Here is a 24,641-nt window from a genome sequence, read left to right as displayed (position 1 = left end):
TTGTTTATGAATGTGATCTTCAATCACATCTGCCGTATCTTTTCTTGGGGGGGTTGATCTATTCTGGTTATTCATGTTACCAGAGTTTTTCCGCTGATTCCGCCCCATGGTTTACTCCCTTTGGTTTTTCCCCTGGGGTTTTATCGAGGGCCCGTACAGTGTTGTGGCCTGAGAAACTGGGGCCCTGTCTGGTGTGGTGGAGCAAAGTGGTTCTGTCTTGTTTTCAGCTGGTTTCTGTTCAATCCTATTGCAACTTCTACTCTGTCTTGAAGTCTCAGCTGTGTGGAAAAATCAGCAATTAAGTCACCCCGCCTGCCCACCTCTGGCCCCAGTTGGAAAAGGAGAATCAAACCTTCCTACAATCGCACACCCAGGGCACCACCTGAAAAGTCTTCAGTCTATTAGCCCAGTTCAAAAGGTCGGAATCAACTGTCTCAATCGGCACTTGTCTCAGGTGGAAGGGTTCAAGAGGTCTCTGGGAACTGGATCACAGGGGCCTGGTGACTCCTCTGAGACAGCTCACCCCAGTGCAGCGTGGAGTCAGGAGGAGCCACCCCGGAAACAGAGCAGTCTGGGAAGTTTGACGTCTCCTTCCCCACTTTGCCCCTCCGTCGGACCCAGTCACTGGTATCTCTGCAGATGGCTAACCCAGTTGCCTGCAGTGAACAGACACTCCAGGGGTTTGCACCTGCCTGAATCACGAGGAAGTCTGCCAAGCCCCCGCAGACTGCCGCTATCTAGCAGGAGGAGATGGGGCCTGACATCTTTGAGTGTTTGATGCAGGTGATGGGAAGGAGGTGTTCACTCAGGCATAGCCCCGTCCCTGATGGATGCTGCTAACAGAACAGGACAGAACAGACAACTTTGTGAGGTTCTGTCTCTGTTCCTGTCGTCGCCTACAGGAGACGGGCTGTTTTGAGTTCAAACGTCTTTGCTGCTGGAGAATTGCGTCTGAACACCTCTCTGGGTCGGCCCCGCCCTGGAGGCTTCTGGGTTTGTGAGCCGTGTCACCGGTGGCCTCCTCTGGTTGCCCAGGGCGACAGGGGGTGTGGCCTCAGAATATCCAGAAGTGAGCGTTCTGCCGTTAAAGAAAAAACGGCTGTTGATCTACCTCCAGGGAACTGCTGCTCTGGTGTGGGCACTCAGGCGACCCTTTTCTCCTCTGTCCCGCGCCCCAGAGTCAGCACTGAGCGGCCGCAGTTTGTGCTGGGTCCACACCCCTTAAGAGATCCCCCAAGAATCAGAACTCTTGGGGGATGGGCCCCCAGACCCGGATTGGGAGTGGGGCGGGGGGGGGGAAGCTAGAGTTTCATTCAGTTTCACGCAATACTACGGTCCGGGGAGGGCTCCTGCACTGCACCGCAGGGAAGTGCCGCCAAGGCTTGATTTCCCCTCAGCGGAGTGCCCTCTCCTCGCTCACGTGTCCCAGAGTCAGCGCTGACCTGACGCAGCTCAGGCACTGTGCACTCCCCTCGAGAAATCACCCAAGGAGCCGAACTCCTGGGGGATAGTCCCTCAGACCCCGAGTGAGAGTAGGGGCTCTCAGCTCTCAGTGGGGAGGCCAGAGTCTGATTCAGTCTTGGGCCCCGTATGCCTGGGGAGGGTTGGTGCACTGCACCGCAGGGAAGTGCGCGAGGCGTGACTCCCCCTCAGCCCGGTGCCCTCTCCTCACGCGCGCCTCAGAGTCAATGCTAACCAGTCGCAACTCGGGGACTGTCCACTCCCCTTGAGAAATCACCCAAGGATTCGAACTCCTGGGGGGTAGGCCCTCAGACCCCGAGTGAGAGTAGGGGCTCTCAGCTCTCAGCGGGGAGGTCAGAGTCTTATTCAGTCTTGTGCCCGGGGAGGGTTGGTGCACTGCACCGCAGGGAAGTGCGCGAGGCGTGACTCCCCCTCAGCCCGGTGCCCTCTCCTCACGCGCGCCTCAGAGTCAATGCTAACCAGTTGCAACTCGGGGACTGTCCACTCCCCTTGAGAAATCACCCAAGGATCCGAAGTCCTGGGGGACAGGCCTCCAGACCTCAGTGGGCGGGAGGGGAGCGCCGGGGATTCAGGGTTGCCGGCAAAGGATTCCCAAAGTTTTATTCAGCCCTATGTCCGGCAGGAGAACGCCACGGCACCCCAGTAGGGGAGGTAGGTCCAGTTTTTAGAAGGTCTCTCCCGTGGAGTGTAGTGGGAGGGCCTTTAATTTATGCCCGCTTGTTAAATTGTGGGGCTCCAGAGCCGGTCTCATGGGGGAGGGGGACTCCCGTCCGCTTGGTGGTGGATTTTGTACCTTTTGTTTGCGTCCTTATGATCACAACTTGCCTCAGCTGTGTTGATGTGCGTTCTTCAGCCTTCTCTCTTGGTGAGGCTCAAGTCCACCAGGATACTTACTAAATTCCTGTCCCTTAACTCTCCTTCTGGACGGGAGCCTTTGTTGAAAGCTGGCTTCAGTCCGCCATCTTGTCTCTACTTCCACGTTTTATTACATTTATGTTAGCATCTGCTTTAGGTGTAAACATTAAACATTATGTTGAAGGGGTATTATAGAGTAATACCTTTCTCCCTAAATACATTATGTATTTCTGAAGATATAGTACTATATATTCTTTTATACAACCAGAGTACAATTGTCAAAATTAGAAAAATTGGCATTAATGTAAGTATTATTTATTCTATAGATGTTAATAAAATTTCATTAATTGTCACACTAATTTTCTTTATGGCAAAAGAGGAAAAAAAGCTTTTCTGGTCTAGGCTTTGATTTAGGATCACATAATATTGATTGTAATGTCTTTTTGGACACATTTAATGTTGAATATTTCTCTCTCTGCTTTTGTCTTTCAAAACCTTGAATTTTTTGTAAGAACATAAGACTTTTATTTTTTAAAATAGTGTAGAATTTTCTTTTTTTCTGGTATTTCCTTATGATTAAGTTCAGGTTCTGCATTTTTGGCAGAAGCACTAAAAAAGTCTCTGTTCTTCTCAGTGCATGATTTGAAAATATCTATTTGTCAAATTACTGATTTGTGCTTTCTTCATTTGGTTGAGGTGGATTCCAGATTATACACTATGAAGTTACTATTTTCTCCTAGTAATTAATAAGAATTTCATAGAAGATACTTTTAATTTACGTAAATATTCTGTATTTCATCTACTTTCACCCACTAATTTTAGCTTTCATTGATGATTTGTACCCTTTTCTCAAAACAGTTATTACTTTGGTGGTTTTCAGCTGGTAGTATTCTGAATCCTCCATTTCATCTACACTAGTTGGGCTATTTATGTAAGGAAGAACTTTCTCTTCTCACTTATTTTTTATTATTGATTTTGTCTTTTCCTTTCTTCTTTCCTTCCTTCCTTCCTTCCTTCTTTCCTTCCTTCCTTCCTTCCTTCCTTCCTTCCTTCCTTCCTTCCTTTCTTCCCTCCTTCCTTCCTTCTTTTCTTCCTTCCTTCCTTCTTTCTTTCTTTCTTTCTTTCTTTCTTTCTTTCTTTCTTTCTTTCTTTCTTTCTTTCTTTCTTTCTTTCTTTCTTTCTTTCTTTCTTTTTCTTCGGACAGAGTCTCATTTTGTTGCCCTTGGTAGAGTGCCATGGCAACATAGTTCACAGTAACCTCAAACTTTTAGGCTCAAGCAATCCTCTTGCCTCAGCCTCTTGAGTAGCTGGGCCTACAGACACCTGTCACAATGCCCGGCTATTTTTTAGAGATGGTGTCAGTCTGGTCTTGAACTCCTGAGTTCAAGCAATCCACATGACTCTGGCTCCCAGAGGGCTAGGATTATAAACATGAGTCACCACACCCAGCCTATGACTTATTTTTCCTTCCTATTTTAACTTTTGTACTACTGGGGCTCAGAACATTATACTCCCAAATATGGCACCTTGGCATGCTGAGTACTTTGAGTTCAAAGGAATTGGATGAGCCTAAGAAATAAGGTTTCTTTGATGTTCTTCTACCCAGCTTTCTTCCATTACTCTTCCTCCTCATGGTGAATCATATAAACTAGAATTCTTCTCCCCCAAAGCAAACCATAAATATCTGGAGAGTTCACTCTCTGACCTGTCTTTGCCTCTTAAGTTCCTCAGGTGACAAGTATTCTGCCCTATACCTGGGAGGGGAAGGAATGTCACAAGAGAAGCAGGAAAGAATATGAACAAACAGGCCTTGCTAAAGTCCTCTTCTCTTTCCAATTTATTACCATTAGATCATATTCCTTTTTTGTCCAATTATGTTTCTTCGCAACTATGCACTTCTTTCAACTGATTCATCTTAATAATACATAGTTTTCCTTGGGCCTTTGGGTCTTCATTTTCTTATGAAGGCTCCCATGCCATGTTAAAACTTTTATTGAATAAATTGGTATGCTTTTCTCCTGTTACTCTGTCTTTGTCAATTTTATTTTCAGGTGTATCCAGGAACCCTAGGAGTATGGGAAATCTCCCTCTCTTATAATATAAATGAGAAGATGCATGTATGTTTTTTTACCCCTTCTTATGTTGGAGCTCAGAAAGTAATACCCCCAAATATGGCTCTTGGGCATACTAAGAACTTTAAACTAATGGAAATTAAAATACCTTAGAAGCAATCTCAGAGCCAAGAACTTTCTGGCCTTTTCCTGTTTCTTCCTGACAGTGGTAGGGTAGGACTCTTTCTCTGAAGCTTTTTTTATCCAAAAAGATACTCTAGAAGGTGTACAATTATTTCCATCCCCCCACCCCCCCACCAGGACATTTTATTAACCAGAGAACAGTAAACTTATATCTTGGGAAGAAAGACTGAAGAATGTTACCCCAGCTAAACAGAGTTTAAACACAAGCTATTGTCTGTTGTTCAGGGCCCATTCACTTTCCAAAGAGAATTATTCACAAACTCTGGTAATTTCTATTCTTTGAGCCTAATCAATTTTCCTAAAGAAATATTTATTTATTTATTAAAATTGCCTCCATTCCCCCATTGCCTCTTTCCCTCCAAATAAAGGGTACTATTTAACGTTTAGAGATCTGGCTCTTTTTTGAGGTTCATGCAAGGTGTCAGGATAAAGACCAGGGGTGGAGATGTTCAGGCCAGGTGTATTGAAAGGAGACAGCAACCTGCTTTGGCAGGGCAAAGATGGTGTCTGTGCCAGGGCAATTAGAGACCCCTTTTATATGAGACTATCGGGGGTGGGCAGATTCCACAGCTTGCCCAGTGGGCTTTAATGTGTTAGGGTCTTTGGTGTAAATTTCTTTGGGGGTGGGACCTACTAGGTCCTTAGTGTTCTTTGTTTCAGGAGAAATGGAGGAAAAGAAGTAGGGAATGGTTTGCATTAGGCCCCCCAGCATTACTGACTCTTTTTAGAAAGGATGATGGGGATGATGGTCAATCTGCTGAAATTTCCTCTGACTGGATAGGGCGTAGTGGTCCTCAGTGGGGTGAATCATGTGTTGGTAGGACTGTGAGGGTACATTGGGAGAGGGTTTGGGAATGGTAGAAATTGGGTGGAAACTGCTGCTAATACCTTGTTTACCCTATCTTGAATAAATGAAGATAGGAATTAAATGATGTAAGGGGCAATGGTTAATAACAGGAGGCATATAGGGAGGGGTTAAGATCCAGCATCTCCACAGGCTGTCAAACCAAGATCTCTCATTTTGAGAGTGTAGGTGGGTAGATTGTTTTTGGAGCTGGGTAATGCCCTCTCAGACCACACCAGACTTCTTGGAATAGAAACAGCAGGTCTTCTTTAGAAAAGTGGAAAGGTCCCCTTCCAGTGCCATGAGTATATTTAAGCTTCTAAGATGCTTGGAGAGGGGGGTTAACTGGAAAGTAATAAAAGTAATAAAAGGATGAGCTGGATAACTTTATCTCCCAGAGAACTATGTCTATGGCAGTAGTGGTGAGGAAAAGTCAGAGAGATTTTGAGGTTACTTCAGTCAGTCATGTCAAAATGTCATACTTTGGGGGTAAAAATATTTACAGTTTTCTTCACTTTTCTCAAATTAATCTATTGTCAGTTTATTTCAGCAGACCTGAACTTCAGAAGGAGAGGGGAAATTTTTTTTGCTATTCTTAAATGAAAAAATAGCATATTATAGATACCGTCAGCCTACCGTAACCACAGGTTCTGCATGTGTGTATTCAACTAACTATGGATGGAAAATATTAAAGAAAAAATAGTAAAAAACAATATGATGATAATTATTTACAGAGCATTTCTATTGTATTATGTATAATAAGTAATCTAGAGATGTTTTAAGGTGTATAGGAGGATGTGCATAGGTTGTATGAAAATACTATTCCATTTTATATAAGAGACTTGAGCATCCACAAACCTTGGATTCCATGGGGGTTCCAGGAATCAGTTGCCCACAGATAACAACATATAACTATATTCTTTAGCACTTTGCATTTTTCCACGTTAACAGTATATCCTGGATAAAAACTCTGTATTAGTTTACAGAAATATTTTTTATCATGTGCATACCTGCCAGTAGTCAGACAGATTTTTTTTAAAGGTTTACAACAACAAAGACAGTGACAAAATGGGGTACCTAGAACTGGGTAAGACTAACTACTGTAAACACCTGTAAAGCTAGAAATGCATGTGAATGGTACATGGTATTCTTTGTCCTAATTCTGCAACAGTTTTATAAACCTTGCATTTTTTAAAAAATGCATTTGAAAAGAGGATCCTTATATAACAAAAGAAATCAATGTAACCTGGTTCTGTGTACCCTTAATGAATCCCCAACAATAAAAAATGCATTTGAAAATTAAGGGGAAAATAGAAAACCATAACTAAGGCCAATGTGACTATGAGATCTTTACTGTTAAAACATATTTTCCATTTTGACCCATCTACTTCTTCCCTGTCATTTCTCATCTAAATTCTTCTTGATTCCTTATTTCCTGGGATAATCTAAATTCTTTGACTTAATGTTTAAGACTCCTAAATTGGCTTCTGCTTATTTTTTCTTTTTCTTTTTTTTTTTTTTTTTTTTGTAGAGACAGAGTCTCACTCTATGGCCCTTGGTAGAGTGCCGTGGCTTGGAGTTTTACTTTGTTTTTTTTTTTTTTTTTTTGGTTTTTGGCCACGGCTGGGTTTGAACCCACCACCTCTGGCATATGGGACAGGCGCCCTACTCCTTGAGCCACAGGCGCCACCCTGCTTATTTTTTCTATTTCATTTTTCACAACCTCTTGCCTCATGGTTCAACAACACTAGATAAATGTAGTTGTCCAACTACATCATTCTCTTCTAATACTTCAAAATTGAATTTAAATTGTCTGTTTATATATATTTCTCACTTCATTCTAAGTTTTTAAAAATGTCTGGCAGAGTAAGCCTTTAATGAATGTTTATTGAACTGAACAAATTTATTGAATTTCCAGAGTACTGCCTGTACTTCTTTTCAAAGCTTTTTACTTGGTTTTATAGTGACTTTTGTGCCTATTCATTGCCTTACTTACACTAAATTCTTCATGGACACTGTCTTCTCCATAACATCTTCTCCAATGCCTTGAAAGCAAGATAATTTAATAAATGCTGGTGAATCAACAAATGAGGCAGGATTTTTCTTGATGTAACTATTACTCTCTTCTCTAGTGCTCTTGGGTTGTGCCTAGTTTTGTTCTTTTCCAGCTTTTCCAGGAATCTTGAGAAATTTATCTTTATGGCTAAAATAGTGGAGTTTACTATTCTCTCAGCAAAGAAAAACTATTGCCAAAGGTAGGTTCTACTACCTGCCACCCAAGAATCAAACAAGAGAGGTGAGTATAAATGAAAGGAAGTTGGTTTATTCAAGTGGTGGCAGCCTGAGGAGATGGTGGACTATTGGCTCAAAGACCATCTCCTCATTCTGTGTTTACTGAGAAACTTATAAAAGGAAGGGGTAAAGGGAGCTGTTGGCAGAAAGCAAGATTTATGCAAGTCATCATGACTTGCTCGATGGTTATCAGTAAATCATAAGGTCATCTGGTGGATCTTGTCATCGGTAGTCTGTGGTTAGCTTATTTAGACTCTTGGTCTGGTTTTCCTCCAGGTTATCTTCTAATCCCTTGCCCAGCATGTTATTTCTGAACTTTTAAGACAAAGCAAACGAAAAGCATAGTGGGAAGCAAAATGACTTCCCTTTAGCTAGCCTCGTGTTATAGTGTGAATAATCCTTGGAATGTGCTTGCAAAACTATTCAGTTTGCATTCACTGATGAGTGTAAATTCTTCAGTTGGTTGTAATGCTAAAGTGGAGTATATAAAGCATCAGCATGCTGTTTTCTATATAATGAAAGTATGTGTAAAAGTAATTAGTGTATTTGACTCACCCATTATTAGGTTGATGGCTTAGAAACACTGTAATAAAAGATTAATAAGAGAAAAATATATACATTTATTTGAGATAAGTTTTATAGAACAGAGAAGTGAAGACTCAAAGAAACAGGGAAACATATATTTTTATAGTAAGTTTGATGAAGAGTAGATAGTCATATGGAGGTATTGGCAAACGGGGTATCATCTAATGGGATAAAATAGGGGCAATTAGTAAGACATTTTTGTTCAGGTCTTCTTGGATTTTCTGTGCCTTTGAGGATTAGGATATTACATTTCTCTGGGTATGGGGGTCACTTGGAATGAAGGAGAGAAGGGGAAGGTAAAATAACCCTTCAGAGGAGAAGGGTGAGGGGAAGGTAAAAATGACCTTGTTGGTTCTTTTGTTTTTTCAAATGCTAAGCTGCCATATCTTGGGGTAGCATGTTCTGGACACAATATATAACATTGTGCCTTTGTTGTGTGTAATATTTTTTACATCTGAAGATAAATAGGAAAGAGTGAAATAAATCTAGGCGCTCTTCAAATATAAAACTGCAATAGTAATAGAATCGGACACTACAGAGCCCAACTGGGATGTAGCTTAGGCTAATCTGCAGTTCATGTTCCTAGAGGATCAAAAAGAGTAGTCTAGTATCTAGTAGTAGTCTAGTATACTAGCGGTCTAGTATCATAGAGCAGTTTAATTTACCTTTTGGAATTTATATGGCTTTTGGTCCTTGTAAGGACAGAGATAATCAGTCACATTCCTTTCCAAACATTCATTTCTAAAGAAAAGAATTCTAGGTTTCAGCAAAATAGTATCAATATGTAAACAAATAAGTACATCTGCTAAATAGTAGAATCATGTGAATAGGTATTTGCTCTATAGGAAATTTCCAAATTTTTCAAAAATGCACCCTAAGATTCTTTGAAATAGGAAAGTTTTCTAATTTCCTTAAAAAAGATGAATAAATTTAAAGTAAAGTTGACATGAGGACAATTAATGACCCAGTACATGGTAGGGGGTGGGGGATGGGGAGAGCAGAGAAAGGGAAAGAGGGAGGGGGGGAGGGGATCATGGGGTGTGGTACACCTTTTGGGGGTGGGACACAATTATAAGAGTGTCTTTATGTATCAAATGTAATTAATGTAACCTGGTTCTTTGTACCTTCATGAATACCCAACAATAAAAATTAAAAAAATTTAAAAAGTAAAATACATTTGGAGTTAAGGAAAAAAAATAAAGTTGGCAAATAATTGTCAAGATACATTGTGTAATGTAGAAATACACGTGCATAAACATTGTGATTAAATAATTTAATATCTATGGACACACACTTTGTTCAGACACTGTGAAGGATACTGGAGATGGTAATAAACTCAATGCTTTGAAGGACCATAAAAATCTACTTGAGGTGGGATATAGTGGCTCATACCAGTAGTCCTAGCACTCTGAGAGGCTGAGGTGGGAGGGATTATTTGAGCCCAGGAGTTTGAGGTTGCTGTGAGCCAGTCTGGTGCTGTGCAACAGAGTCAGACTCGCTCTCTCTCTCAAAAAAAAAAAAAAAAAAAAGAAAAGAAAAAAAAGCTACTTGAGTGGATAAGACAAATGTGTACATACATAAGTTTATTTTTCTTTTGTTCATATTGTAGGTAGTCTCTTAAAAAAATGAGGTGGAATTAGCATAATTAGATCCTTAAATTATCACAGAATGAGAGATACCACCTAGTTGGAGAAAGGGAGAGGATCAATCAGGCTTTGTGGAAAAAGGAGTCACATGAATAGCCCTTAAAATATTGGATAATGGTATTATCAGGAACCATGTAGTGGGTTCTAAAGAAACAGCTGTTATATTTAGATTGAATAGATTCAAACTACCAATGTGATTTTTAGAAAAAATACAAGCAGGCAATTGAAAATGTAGGACTAGAAACTAGGGAAAATGTCCTGTTAGTGCCTAGAATGGGTCTGGGAATGAGTATTGAGATAAAGGAAGTGAGTTAAGTAACAAATGAACTCAGGTCTAAGAGGAGGAAGAGGAGATGGATAAGAAGGAATGATAGTCTGAGAGATTGGGTGATAAATGGAAGAAAGATATTTCTGAATGAAGGGACAAGAGTTTCAAGCAGAAAGAGGTTAATTGGTGTGAAATGACAGAGAAAGCGGAAGATAATGAGTACTACAGAAAGTCAGAGGAAGTGGAAGATAGGGAGGACTAGGCAGTCCTTCCTTCTCTAAGTTTTAAGAGTCTAGCTTTCTAGCTTGGCACCCATAGCACAGTGGTTACAGCACCAGCCACATACACTGAGGATGGTGGGTTTGAACCTAGTCCAGGCCAGCTAAACACAGCAACAAAAAAATAACAGAATGTTGTGGTGGGTGCCTGTAGTCCCAGCTACTTGGGAGGCTGAGGCAAGAGAATTGCTGAAGCCCAAGAGTTGGAGGTTGCTGTGAGCTTTGATTTCACAGCACTTTACTGAGGGCAACATGGTGAGACTCTGTCTCAAAAGAAAAAAAAAAAGAGTCTAGTATCCATTGAAAAAAGGGCAGCTTTCATCATGAAGTGACTAATGCACAAACTGTAGCCCAGGTTTATATTTTGTTTGGCTAATAAGCTTAGATGGTTATTTAAAAAATATGTAGTTGTCACAGAACAAAATTTTAACAAATTTAGTTTAATGATTGAATTGACTTTTATTGGTGATTCAATAAGCATCCCATCTGTGAAAGAGAAAGGTACTCTGATGAGCTGAGCAAAGGGGGATAGCCTTGTAAGCGGAAAAGGGCTAAGGAAAGCAGAAATAAGGAACAAAAAGCACATTGGCCATTTCAAAGTACTTTCCTTATAGGGTTAAATTGTAGGTGACTTTCTTATCATGATGGTCAGGTATTTAACAAATGGTGCTGGGTGAACTGGTTGGCAACCTGTAGAAGACTGAAACTGGACCCACACCTTTCACCATTAACTAAGATAGACTCTCACTGGATAAAAGATTTAAACTTAAGACATGAAACTATAAAAACACTAGAGGAGAGTGCAGGGAAAACCCTTGAAGAAATCGGTCTGGGTGAGTATTTTATGAGGAGGACCTCCCGGGCAATTGAAGCAGCTTCAAAAATACACTACTGGGACTTGATCAAACTAAAAAGCTTCTGCACAGCCAAGAACACAGTAAGTAAAACAAGCAAACAACCCTCAGAATTGGAGAAGATATATGCAGGTTATGTCTCTGACAAAAGTTTAATAACCAGAATCCACAGAGAACTTAAACGCATTAGCAAGAATAGAACAAGGGATCCCATCGCAGGCTGGGCAAGGGATTTGAAGAGAAACTTCTCTGAAGAAGACAGGCGCATGGCCTTCAGACATATGAAAAAATGCTCATCATCTTTAATCATCAGAGAAATGCAAATCAAAACTACTTTGAGATACCATCTAACTCCAGTGAGACTAGCCTATATCACAAAATCTCAAGACCAGAGATGTTGGCGCGGATGTGGAGAAAAGGGAGCACTTTTGCACTGCTGGTGGGAATGCAAATTAATACATTCCTTTTGGAAAGAGATATGGAGAACACTTAGAGATCTAAAAATAGATCTGCCATTCAATCCTGTAATCCCTCTACTGGGCATATACCGGAAGACCAACAATCACATCGTAACAAAGATATTTGTACCAGAATGTTTATTGCAGCCCAGTTCATAATTGCTAAGTCATGGAAGAAGCCCAAGTACCCATCGATCCACGAATGGATTAATAAATTGTGGTATATGTACACCATAGAATATTATGCAGCCTTAAGAAAAATGGAGACTTTACCTCTTTCATGTTTACATGGATGGAGCTGGAACATATTCTTCTTAGTAAAGTATCTCAAGAATGGAAGAAAAAGTACCCAATGTACTCAGCCCTACTATGAAACTAATTTAGGGTTTTCACATGAAAGCTATAACCCAGCTACAACCTAAGAATAGGGGAAGGGGGAAAGGGAGGGGAGGGATGGAGTAGGTGGGTGGAGGGAAGGGGATTGGTGGGATTACACCAGAGGTGCATCTTACAAGGGTATATGTGAAACTTTGTAAACGGTCTGTGAAGCTAGTGAATGATGCCACATGATTATATCAATGTACTCAGCTATGATTTAATAAAAATAAATAAATAAATAAATAATTAAAATTAGTAGAGCAAAAAAATATATATTTACATAAGCTATTAAATTCTTTTTTAGGAACAAATTATTAAAAATATAATAGAAGTGATTTTAGCTCCTCTCCCCAAAATTCTTCCACATATGCTTAAATAAACATTTAACAGCAAAAAAAAAAAAATAATAAAATAAAATAAAATTCAGTTTGATTATATGACACCTAACATGAATGACTGACCCTGTTCTGGTTTGGTCTGGTCTGTTTGGGCCTACTGCATGAGCTCAGTCCAAAACAATGGCCTCTCATGAACTTCATGTCACATTTATTAACACTTAAAAATCAAGGCATTTCTCATAAAGTTTTTGACTTTCAAGTTCTCTTAAAAATTCTAAACATCTGGCAATACTGGATATGGCTTTCCTTTTTGCAACAAATGCCTAGAAGTGACTAGAGACTGCACCCACTAGATGGAGCATATATTCTCCATTTTGCCAAGAAGCATCATCCATCTCTTCCTAAATATGTCTTATACCCAGCCTAACTTGCAATAATTAAAATTTGTTATCTAGATCAGTGGTTTTCAAACTAGCATGTGTCAGAATCACCTGGAGAGCTTGTCACAACACAGAATGTAGGGCCCCACTCCTAGTATTTCTGATTCAGTAGGTCCAAGAGTTTGTATTCCTAACAAATCTCTGGGTGATGCTGATGCTGATGGTTCAGGGATCACAATTTGAATGAATGAATAGGCAGTAAGAAAGTTGTTCAAGAGTTTAGTGTAGTCATTTGTCACGACCACATAAAAGATAGTGCAAGACACTGATTGACAGTACACGCTGCAAGAGGTGAGGCTAACCATAGGTGCAGGATAGCCCTGAGCACTTCTCGCAGAGTCCTTTTATTGAGAAGATACATAATAGGTGGAAAGATTACTAAGCAAAAACATGCAGGGGCTATGTGCTCAGGGAAATGATTTCATAGGTGCCAACAGAGTATGTACTCAAGGAAATGATTTTCAAGAGTGGTAAGGAAATTATCTTCAAGATATTAAATGCAATTTTTCTCCACTAATCCTTTAAGGAACTGTCATAAAATGCTTAATGTTTAACAATAGCCTTACTATTATAAGACTAAACTTTGCTCCTCCAGGATTACTGAGTTACTTGGTGGCTTATCTTCCAAGTCACAAGAGAGTCCAGGATTGCCAGAAGAATGTCTTGTTTTCAGTAATTCTTCAGATGAGTTATGATAGGTGACCATTGTAGTAAGTATGATGTTTAATCCTCTATAGTTGTTAGGTACATAGGCTTTTGTTCAGAGAAAATTAGATTCTGTTTTCTCACCCAGGAAATAAGGATGATAGTGTCTAATTCATAGTATATATTTTTTAATATTAATGAGAACACATATTAAATGTGTATCAATGTCCTTGAAGCATAGCTTATTGTAACTTTTTGTTGTATTGTTGTTGCTATTGTTATATTACTACTATTATGCCTCTAAGAATATAGATTATGTAAAGGAGAAGGTCAGAGATAGATTGCTGGTTTTGGAGCAATTGAGGGTCAATTTATTTACTTATTTATTTATTTTTGAGACAGAGTTTCTCTCTGTCACCCTGGGTAGAGTGCCATGGCCTCGAACTCCCAAGTAGCTGGGACTATAGGAGCCCACCACAAAATCTGGATAATTTTCTATTTTTAGTAGAGTTGGGTTCTCGCTCTTGCTCACATTGGTCTCAGATTCCTGAGCTCAAGCAATCCTCCTTCTACTTTGGCCTCCCAGAATGCTAGGATTATAGGTATGATCCATCGTGCTCATCTACTTTTTCTTTTTTAATAGAGAAAATATAGAAATAAAGAAGAAAATTACTATTTCCATAAAAACAAAATTGATGGCAAGTTACCAGGAGAAAGAGTAATGGTGAGAATATAAAGGTGTGGATAGCCAGTCAAGATGTTGAGATTGAGTGCTTTGTATGTATTTAGGAAGTATATATGAGATAACATCTTGATGAGGTAGGAAAGTTGTAGATCAGAGCTTCAACTACACTAAACTCCTGACCCACTTTCTTACTGCCCACTCATCTAAGATCTCCAGGTGCTTCTGACATATGCTAGTTTGAAAACCACTTACCTAGATGACAGATGTTACATTATTGCAAGTGAATCAGGTATAAGGACACATCACCCCAAAAGTGTGACTTTAGGTAACCGGAATGTTATCCCCAAATATTACTCTTTGTCATATTGTTATTTCAGGCTGGGTATTTTTAGAAACTGCAGACACTGGAAGAACTCTAAAAAACTCTCTTTTTGTAAAGGAAATTTGTGTCTATAAGGAGATTTTCATTAGTAGAGGTATCTGTATCAGGAAAACAGCTTCTCCAAGACAACTTTTATGAGCCTTTTACTTTGTGTTTAGTCCATCATAGTGGATATGGTGTCATGTTCATTATGATGATGGATCCAACATGCAATGTTGACAGTACAGGCTGAATCAGCATCTTGACTCCAGCAGATCTCATCAGAAGACTTGTCCTTATTGAAGACGGCTATATAAATGCAACAGTCAGATTGGCAGCCCTGATTTGTTTCTATAGTTTGTGGTACCAAAGAAGGTTTTTTCCAGAAAGGGAGCACAAAGTAAAGAACTCTATGTTTCTGATGCAGAGGCTACCTGGGTATCCCCGGAGGGTTTTGCCTGACATTCTTCTAGGCCAGATCAGAGCTCTTTTCTGTTTGTTCATGTATCCATTCACACATCTAATTTAATTTTGATTTAATCTCTTTTTCATTCATTAAACAATTATTTATATATTCATAGAGATTGAAAAAATGTACCTACTTCTAAAGTCTTCACAGAAACAAATAAAAAATGTAAAAAAAAAGATGTCTACTTATCCTCCAAGATTACGTGGAGTGTAAATATACATAATACAGATTATGTGTGTGTGTGTAAATATATAATTTATAATATAATGTGTTAATTGCAATGACAGATATAGACTATCAGAATAGAGAAGAAGAGCATCTAAAATAGATTGGGATCAGAGAAATCTTGATTTCTACTGACAGTGGTTACAAATTTCTCTTCTTGCACAATCAGTGCAGGTACATGTCTCTATAGCCATTGACTGAAAAAGGGTAGGAATTTCTGCTCACCCACTATGAACCTTAGGAACTGAGGATGACTAGTGGATGGGTAAGGAATTCCTTAGCCCAGAAGAGAATTAGTAAAAACCCTTTTGGAGCTTTTAGTCTGCTTCCTAGTACTCAACCCCCAATCACTTCAGGAATTTCTTCTCATTAGCAGGTATTAAAAGGAAGGATCATTATTACATAGGTGAACATACAGTGTGGTTGGCATGTTTGCTACAATTTCCAGAGATGTCCCACAAATCCATTTTATTATTCCACAAGTCACTGACTCTTTCTTCTCCAGAAAACTAAGATTCTGTCAACATTCTGAACTTGTCATTGTCAAGAACTGTGAAGAATTTAAGATTTTACTGTGCTCATAAGCTAAGAAGTTAGCCTTCTACATTTTACAGATGCAGTTGGAAGATTCCTAGCACAAAGACAAAGGACTTTATTACTTGCAACAATAGTAGGGGTTGACATTATCTTTTACTAGTTACTCAAGACCCAATTCCTAGTGAACAAGTCAAAGATGTCCACATAATACCTTCATAGGCAATGGGTCATGTTTTAGGTTGCATTCTCTCAGTTTAGGGAACACGTATCTTTTATAAAGGTCAGTTAGAAAACCTAACCTTTGCGCTGGAAGTAGACATTATTTTTATCATTCAAAGATGTAGTTATAAAAAAACCTTTAAAAGATAGTCCAGAACAAAGGCAGTCAGTGCCTTTGCCAGTTCTGAGATCTACAACAGCTACTATAGAGATTTCTGTTAAGTATGAGAAAGTTAAAAAGATGAAATCAACCCTTGAGTCTTCATCTTTCTATTAACCATGCTCATCTCTTACTGTATTATCAATTTACTACTGAATAGTCCAAGTTCAATACTCCCTAGTAAGAAGCTTTGAAATTTAAAATTTGTTTTGGAATAACTGTTTTACTTCATGTTTTCTTTTTGGGGAGCAAGATGGTTTAGATAGTACCCATTCATGTTCTAAAACAGACATGAGCAACATCTAATATTTATTTAGACCTTAGATATTTTAACCTGTATGCTAAAAGTTTGAAAAACAATATACCTTCTAGAAAACAAACAAGAAGTATTGATTTAAGCCCCTTTTTTCAGCTTACAGGTTGCAGTAGACCAAAGGAAAATGTTTCATGTATTGAGCAAAATAAAGAAAATCAGCGTTTTGAAAATGAAACTGATGAAAAGACAAGTGTAAGTATTTGAATATTTTCTTTGATTCCACACTTAGTGGGCAAGATTTATCTTATTTCCTGTGAATACTGGTTTTATTAGTGTTCAACTAATTTCTGGCTTTGTTCTGGTCACCATGCAGGGTTCTGTTCCTACTTAGCTGACATTAAGTATATATTATTTTGAGTAGTTGTGTGTTTCATTTTGGGATCTGTGTTTTAATACATAGTCTTAAGTGACCACGTGGAAAATTTGAAAGCTATCTTACTTCTCCTCTCTTGAAAAATATTTTTTTTAACATAGAAGGTGTTACTTAAACTATTTCAGACAGTTATAATATGTTAACTGTGCTTCCAGGAAAGGAAGTCATCTAGTTTGACAATGGTACTGTTTTTCTCAAATGCAAAAGGGAGGGTAAACATCTATGCTAGATTAATGAATACTTAGAAAACAAATTTATGAACTTCCTGGATGTTCACAAGGATATTTGTATTTTTGTTTCCTAAATATGAAGTCATCAGGCCTAAGTAAGATAAAAATGTGCCAACTAGTTAGGCAGTTACATTATGTAAATGCTGAAAAATATGTTATAGAAACTTTTTTGTTTTTGTTATTGAAAAGCATATTGCTACCCTAGGCTACTTAACACTGAAAGCTTTATTTTATTTATCTTATAATATACTTATGAGATGTTAATGAAATTGTGAATGTGAATGTGTTTAATACTGCCTGGCAAATAATAGATTTTCATTCTATTGAAATGAATTGCACATTTTACATTTATTTTATTGCAGTTGTATTTTATTAAAATTTGGAAAATAAAAATAAAGACATCATTGAGAATTTTGGACTTTTATTGATGAAGAAATATATATTTTGCATTACTGTGGTTTATTTTTATTTTATTTTTATTATTTCTATCTAACATTTTAAAAAATGATAATGTTTTTAGGTGTATGTTTTTTGTCTAAATAAGCCTCATACTTAAAATAAAAAACTTGGAGATTTGATACTCCAGAGTCCTAGTGAGAAACATGAGGATTTTTAGTCAGCTCACAGAGAAAGAGAAAATTACTCCAAAAAGAATAATTAACTTAGTGACTAAGTAAATTGAGGGTTTGGTGGGAGCAATACAAAAAATGGGGGTATTTGGAAGCAAAGATGACTGATGGATAAATAGAATAAATTCAATAATGACATCTTAAATTTGAGGTAAGAGAGGGACAGGTAAAAGAAAAAAAATATATATATATATATCAAACTATAGACATTTATTTCTCACTGTTCTGGAGGCTAGGAAGTCTAAGATCAAAGTGCTGGCTGTTATGGTTCCTGGTGAAGGCTCTGCAGGCAGCTTGTAGACAGCCACCTTCTTGCTATGTCCTTACATCATGGAAAAAGAGCTGAGAGAAAATACTGGTTGAGAACTAAATATGGTACCAGAAGTAGATAGTGTGATAAAATGGAAAGAGCAAAAGATCTAAAGTCAGAGACCAAGGTTTCTATCTTGGTTCTATCACTAATTAGTTATGTGACCTCAGACAGAATAAATGACTTCCATTTTTATTTGCAAAATGAGATAATACTTTTTATGCCCGTCTTGCAGGAATACACTAAGTACAAATTGAAATAAAGTAGAATCTCCATAGTCGACCACCTCCCTACATTGACCACCTCCTTAAGTTGACCTAATTTCATAGACTGGACATGCACTACATGTATGTATCAGTACAGTTGACCTAATTCCTCCATATGTTGACCAGTTTGTTACAGTCCCTTGGGTGGTCAACTTACAGAGGCCCCCTGTAGTAATATGTGAAAAGGACTGATAACTAAATGCTCTTGATATTCCATACATTTGGAGACATGACCAGAACACTAAATGCCTCTTAAAAATACTTTATTTTAGGCAAAGTGTAGTTGTTTGATATTTTAACTTTAATTTTCAGCAGAAAATAGATTCTAGCCAAACTTATGAATTAGAACTGGTTGGTAGAGAGACTAAAGGGATACCTTGCAAATACCACAATGGATGGGCCATAAAGTTTGGTCTCTTTTAACAAGAACAGAAAGGTTATAACAGATGAAGAGAAACATGTCAGACTGAAAAGGAATCACATGGCATAGGAGTAAGTCATAACTGGAAGCCAGAGAACTCGGGTCACTGTTTCCGTATATTTACTGCCTGAGTATCTTTTGACAAGTCACTTAGCCTAGCTACATCTCAGTTTCTTAATCTAAAGTGAAAAGTTTCAATTAATTTATGGATTCTTTTAAGTTAAAGTTCATTTATAATACTTTAATATCATAGGGAAATTATTTCAGAGAATTCCAGCATTTCCCTTGATATTTTTAGTCTCTACTATATTTATACACTGTTAAATAGCTGTACTTTCTGATTAAGAATAATTTTGCAATTCAAATGTATTTCTCCTTTCTGAAATTTATAAGGAAACTTTTTTTCCTTAATACCACTCAGCCATGGAAAAGAAGGTTTTCGTGCTTGTTTTAGGAAGAGAGTGTAGAAAAAGGATTCCTTTGCCTTTATGTGTATAGATTAGATGCTATTCATGATCCTTATTGTAAAAGTGAGAGTTTTAAGATAAAAAATAGTCAAATTAATATTGAAAAAACAAAGTCAGGGGCTACATACTTCCTGATTAAAAAACATACTCTAAAGTGAAAGTAATCAAGATGATGTGGTCACTACCACATCATAAAGACAGTTATGTTGATCAACAGAACAGATCACAGAACCCAGACACATAAGTTTGCATATATGGTCAGATGATTTTCAACATGGATCCCACAATTACCAACGGGAGAAGTATGGTCTCTTCAACAAATGATGATGGGAAAACTGGATATCCACATACAAAAAAATGAAGTTGGACCCTTTATACTATATTCAAAAATTAAATCAAAATGAATTAAAAACATAATTAAGACCCCAAACTATAAAACTTACAGAAGAAAACATGGGGGAAGATATCAGGACACTGAACTTGTCAATGATTTATTGGGTATGATACCCAAAGTGTAGGTAACAAAGCAAAAATAAACAAGTGAGACCTAAAGACTTCTGCATCAAAGGAAGCAATCAAAAGAGTGAAAAGACAACCAATGGAATTAGAGAAAATATTTGCAAATCACATATCTGGTAAGTGATTAATATTTAGAATATATGTGTATAAAGAACTTCAACAACAAAAGAACAAGTAATCCAATCAAAAATGAGTAAATAAACTTGAATAGATAATTCTTCAAAAAAGATAAGCAAGTCAACTTATGAAAATACTTATTACCACAAATAACGAGACAAATATAAATCAAAATCACAGTGAGATATTACTTAACACCCATTTTCATTCCCACTATCAAAAGAACAGAAAATAGTTAAGTGTTGGCAAGGATAAGGAGAATTGGAAATCTTGTACAGTGTCAGTGGGAAAGTATGTGTATTAATAAAATCATGTAGCAATTATGGAAAACAGTGTAGATATTCCTAAACAATTAAAATATAATTACTATATAATTCAGTATTTCCATTTTGAGGTACACTTCCAAAAGAATTCAAAGTAGGATCTTGAAGAGATCTTTGCATACTCCTGTTTATTGCAGCATTATTAACAATAGTCAAGAGATAGAAGTAACCCAATGTCTATCACCAGATGAGTGGATAAGGAAATTGATATATTATGCGGCCATAGAAAAAAAGAAAATTCTATCAGATGCTATAAAATGAATGAATCTTGAAGACATTGTGCTAAACAAAATAAGCCATTTATAAAAGTATAAATACTATATGATTCCACTCATGAAGTATCTAAAGTCAAACTCATAGAAACGTAAAGTAGCAAGGTGATTACCTAGCTATGGGGAGATGAGGTAAGGGGAAATTAGTGTTTAGTGGGTATAGAGTTTCAGTTTTCCAAGATTAAAATGGATCTAGGCATTTGTTGCACAACAATGTAAATACTTAACACTGCTGAAATCTGTACTTGAAAATGGTTACAACTCTAAGTTTAATGTTATGGGGTTCATACTACAATAATAATAAAAAAATGATGTCTGAGCTAATCATCCTGGAGAACCAAGTTTGAAAATATCCTAGAATCAGAGGATTAAAAGTAATTTTCATGGGAATTCAGAGCAATGACTCCCCTTCATTTTATATTTCCACTACTGTTGCCTTGCTAAAGCAGAACCTATCATCTGCTGAAAGCCTCTATTATAGGAAATTTACCACTTCCTACAATAGTACATTTCATCTGGGCAACTTTGAATATTATAGTTATTTTTTAAAAATAAACTCATGGTACTCAAACTGCTTTAGTATTCATATGTTTTTTATTTTCTTACGTAAGTATGGAGGCAAATTTCTAAATACCGAAAATAATGGGGGAATAATCTTTTTAATGAAATACTATGGCTAACCCTGGCTAATTTGATTTACTAATTTAAAACATAGAATGTAATAACTCCTTATTTCCAGGTTGAAGAGATATTACACTTTATCATTGAGTGTCTTATAGTGCCTCAGGATCAATGTTCTGCCTATTAATGAGTGATGACTGGACTGTGTCAGGGATTTGTTTTACCAAGTCTGACACATTTATAAAGCTATTTTAAACTAATCATCCAAAATACCAACATATTTGTTTACTAGCTGTCTCTAAAGCAATATAAACTATACATAAATGATATCCTGTTCATTTCATAGAGCTTTATTTAGGATCCTGGTTTTTATATTTGCTTGCAAGTATATTCTGTTTAGGTAATATAGTATTTATAACCAAAAATTGAAGTTTATGGTATTTACTGTCTAGATTAATGAATTCAATGATTTTGAAAGTGCAGCATACAGTATGAGTTTCTTAATAGCAAAAAGAAAACCAGTGAAAAGAGCAGCAGATTACCATTATAACAAAAATGCAGTGGGACTTGAAGTTAGATGATCAGAGAGTGTATACCATGCTTGTTTATGAACTCAATAATTATATACATTTGTGTAAGTCAATTATTCGGAGTTTCAGTTTTTTCACCTGTAAAATTATACTTAATTCAATGGTTATGGTATTATGTATATGAAAGTTCATAATCTGCTTTTAAAAGACTTGTCACAACATGGATGAGCCTGGAAGACATTATGCTAAATGAAATAAGCCAGATGCAGAAATAAAAATATTACATAATTTCATTTATACATAGAATCTAAAAAAATTAAAATATGTAATAATAGAGAACAAAATAGTGGTTACTAGTGAGAGGGAAGAAACTGCTTAATAAAAAGCAACCTGCTTAATAAAAAGTCAATACTTATTTGCAAACCATATATTTGGCAAGGGGTTAATATCTAAAATTTATAAAGAACTCATTCAAGTCAATAGTATAAAAACAAGTAGCCCAATTAAAAATGAGCAAAGGGCTTGCATAAACATTTATCCAAAGAAGATAAAATAAATGGCCAACAGGTATATGAAATATGCTCAACATTATAATCATCGAAAATGAAAATCAAAACTGCTATGAAATACCACCTTATATCCATTAGGATGACTTTATTAAGCATCACAAAAATGGAGAAGCATGAATCCTATGTACTCAATCTTGATATGAGGACAATTAATGACAATTAAGGTTATGGGGGGGGAAGCAGAAAGAGGGATGGAGGGAGGAGGGTGGGGCCTTAGTGTGTGTCACACTTTATGGGGGCAAGACATGATTGCAAGAGGGACTTTACCTAACAATTGCAATCAGTGTAACTGGCTTATTGTACCCTCAATGAATCCCCAACAATAAAAAAAAAAAACAAAAAAAAAAAAACCAAAAAATAGGTGTGGGACATGATTGCAAGAGGGACTTTACCTAACAAATGCAATCAGTGTAACCTGGTTTATTGTACCCTCAGTGAATCCTCAACAATAAAAAAAACAAAAACAAAAACAAAAAAATAACAAATTTTGCTGAGGATGTGAAGAAAAGTGAATTCTTATATACTGTTTGTAGGAATGTAGATTAGTATATCTATTATGGAAAATAGTATGGAGATTTCTCAAAAAATTGAAAAGAGAGCTACTATATGACCCAGAAATCCCTCTTCTAGGCATATGCCCAACAGAAATGAAATCAGCACCACGTGAAGATAACCTGTACTCCTTTATGCACTGCAGTATTATTCACAATGGCCAAAATATGGAAACAACCTAAGTGTTCATCAACAGCTGAATGTATAAAGAAACTATTATTCAGTTCCAAAAGAGAACAAGATCTTGCCATTTGCCACAACATGGATGAATCTGAGGGACATTATGCTAAATGAAATAAGCCAGATGTAGAAATAAAAATATTGCATGATCTCACTTATACATAGAATCTAAAAAAAGTTAAAGTATGCAGCAATAGAGAACAAAATAGTGGTTACTAGTGAGAGAAAAATTGAGCACATGTAGTCAGAAGATACAAAGTAGTGGATTTTTGTAGGATTAACAAATCTAGAGATCTAATGTACCACGTGAAGATGCTAAATAATAAAAATGTACAGTTTATGGTATTCATGCTAAATGAGTAGATTTTAGCTACTCTTGCCACAAAAGCCAAAAAAAAAAAAATAACTATCTGAGATGATGAATATGGTAATTTGCTTCACTATAGTAGCTTTTTTCACTATATGTATGTGTATCTCATGACATCATGTTGTATACCTTAATTATATACAATAAATTTGTTTTAAAATAAAAATTAATGTTTCATCTGAAAATTATTTTTTTATTTTATATACTTGTAAATATATTATTAGTACAAATCACCTCTTTAGAAACATAGCTATGTTAAAATCCATACACTGCAAATTTTATGTTGGATTACCAATTCTAGTCTTTTTTTATTGTTAAATCATAGCTGTGTACATTTGTGCAATCAAGGGGTACAATGTGCTGGTTTCATATACAATCTGAAATATTCTCATCAAACTGTTCAACATAGCCTTCATGGCATTTTCTTAGTTATTGTATGTAGACATTTGTATTCTGCATTTAGTAGGTTTCGCCTGTACCCATTCTAAGATGCACCATAGGTGTCGCTCGACCCATTACCCTCCCTCCACCCTGACTTCCCCCATCCTTTCCCCTCCCTTGGCCCTTTCCCCATATTCTTGTGCTAGAGTTGGGTTATAGCCTTCATATGAAAGCTATAAATTAGCTTCATAGTAGGGCTGAGTACATTGGATACTTTTTCTTCCATTCTTGTGATACTTTGCTAAGAAGAGTATGTTCCAGCTCCATCCATGTAAACATGAAAGAGGTAAAGTATCCATCTTTCTTTAAGATCTAGTCTTTTTTTTTTCCTTAAGAGTTTACCTGGAGGTCAGATGGAGGAAGGGTGAATGGTGGGATCACACCTATGGTGCATTATGCAAGGGTACATGTCGGATCTATTAGTATAGAGTATAAATGTCTTAACACAATAATTAAGTAAACGAGATGAGGTATATATTAACCAGTGTGATGTAAGCATTTTTTATTCTATATGAAATCAGCACATTGTACCCCATAAATGCATTAATTTATACATGATCTATATGTTTATGATTTAATAAAACAAATTAATTTGTTTAGAAAAATAATTTAGCATCTAAGTTCTAAACACTGGTAATATAGCCATGGACAAAACAAACAAAGTTTCTGCTCTTGCAAATAAAATTCACACAAGGGAAATAAGAGATGAGTAAAGAAGATAATTTCAGATTGTGATAACTACTATGAAGAAAATAAATTAGGACCTTGTCATGGAGAATGATGGAAGGGGATGTAAGGCAGTTTGGGAAGGTCTTATGGATGAGTCAACACCTAAGCAGAGACCTGAAATATGAGAAGAAGCTA

The 24,641-nt window shown here is 37.0% G+C and overlaps 1 protein-coding gene across 1 annotated transcript in view; it reads left to right on the top strand.

Moving 5' to 3' along the window:
* Positions 1-24,641, top strand: part of DLG2 (discs large MAGUK scaffold protein 2) — a 2,435,891-nt gene that overhangs the window by 500,963 nt on the left and 1,910,287 nt on the right. Inside the window, exon 5 of the mRNA XM_053560224.1 lies at positions 16,687-16,782. Within this exon, the coding sequence (XP_053416199.1) occupies positions 16,687-16,782 (96 nt within the window). The remainder of the gene's footprint in view (positions 1-16,686; positions 16,783-24,641) is intronic.

The sequence above is a fragment of the Nycticebus coucang genome, chromosome 14 (assembly GCF_027406575.1).
Source record: "Nycticebus coucang isolate mNycCou1 chromosome 14, mNycCou1.pri, whole genome shotgun sequence".
NCBI lineage: Eukaryota > Metazoa > Chordata > Mammalia > Primates > Lorisidae > Nycticebus > Nycticebus coucang.
Note: the sequence above shows the minus strand (reverse complement) of the source record. Positions and strands in the feature narration are given on the sequence as shown.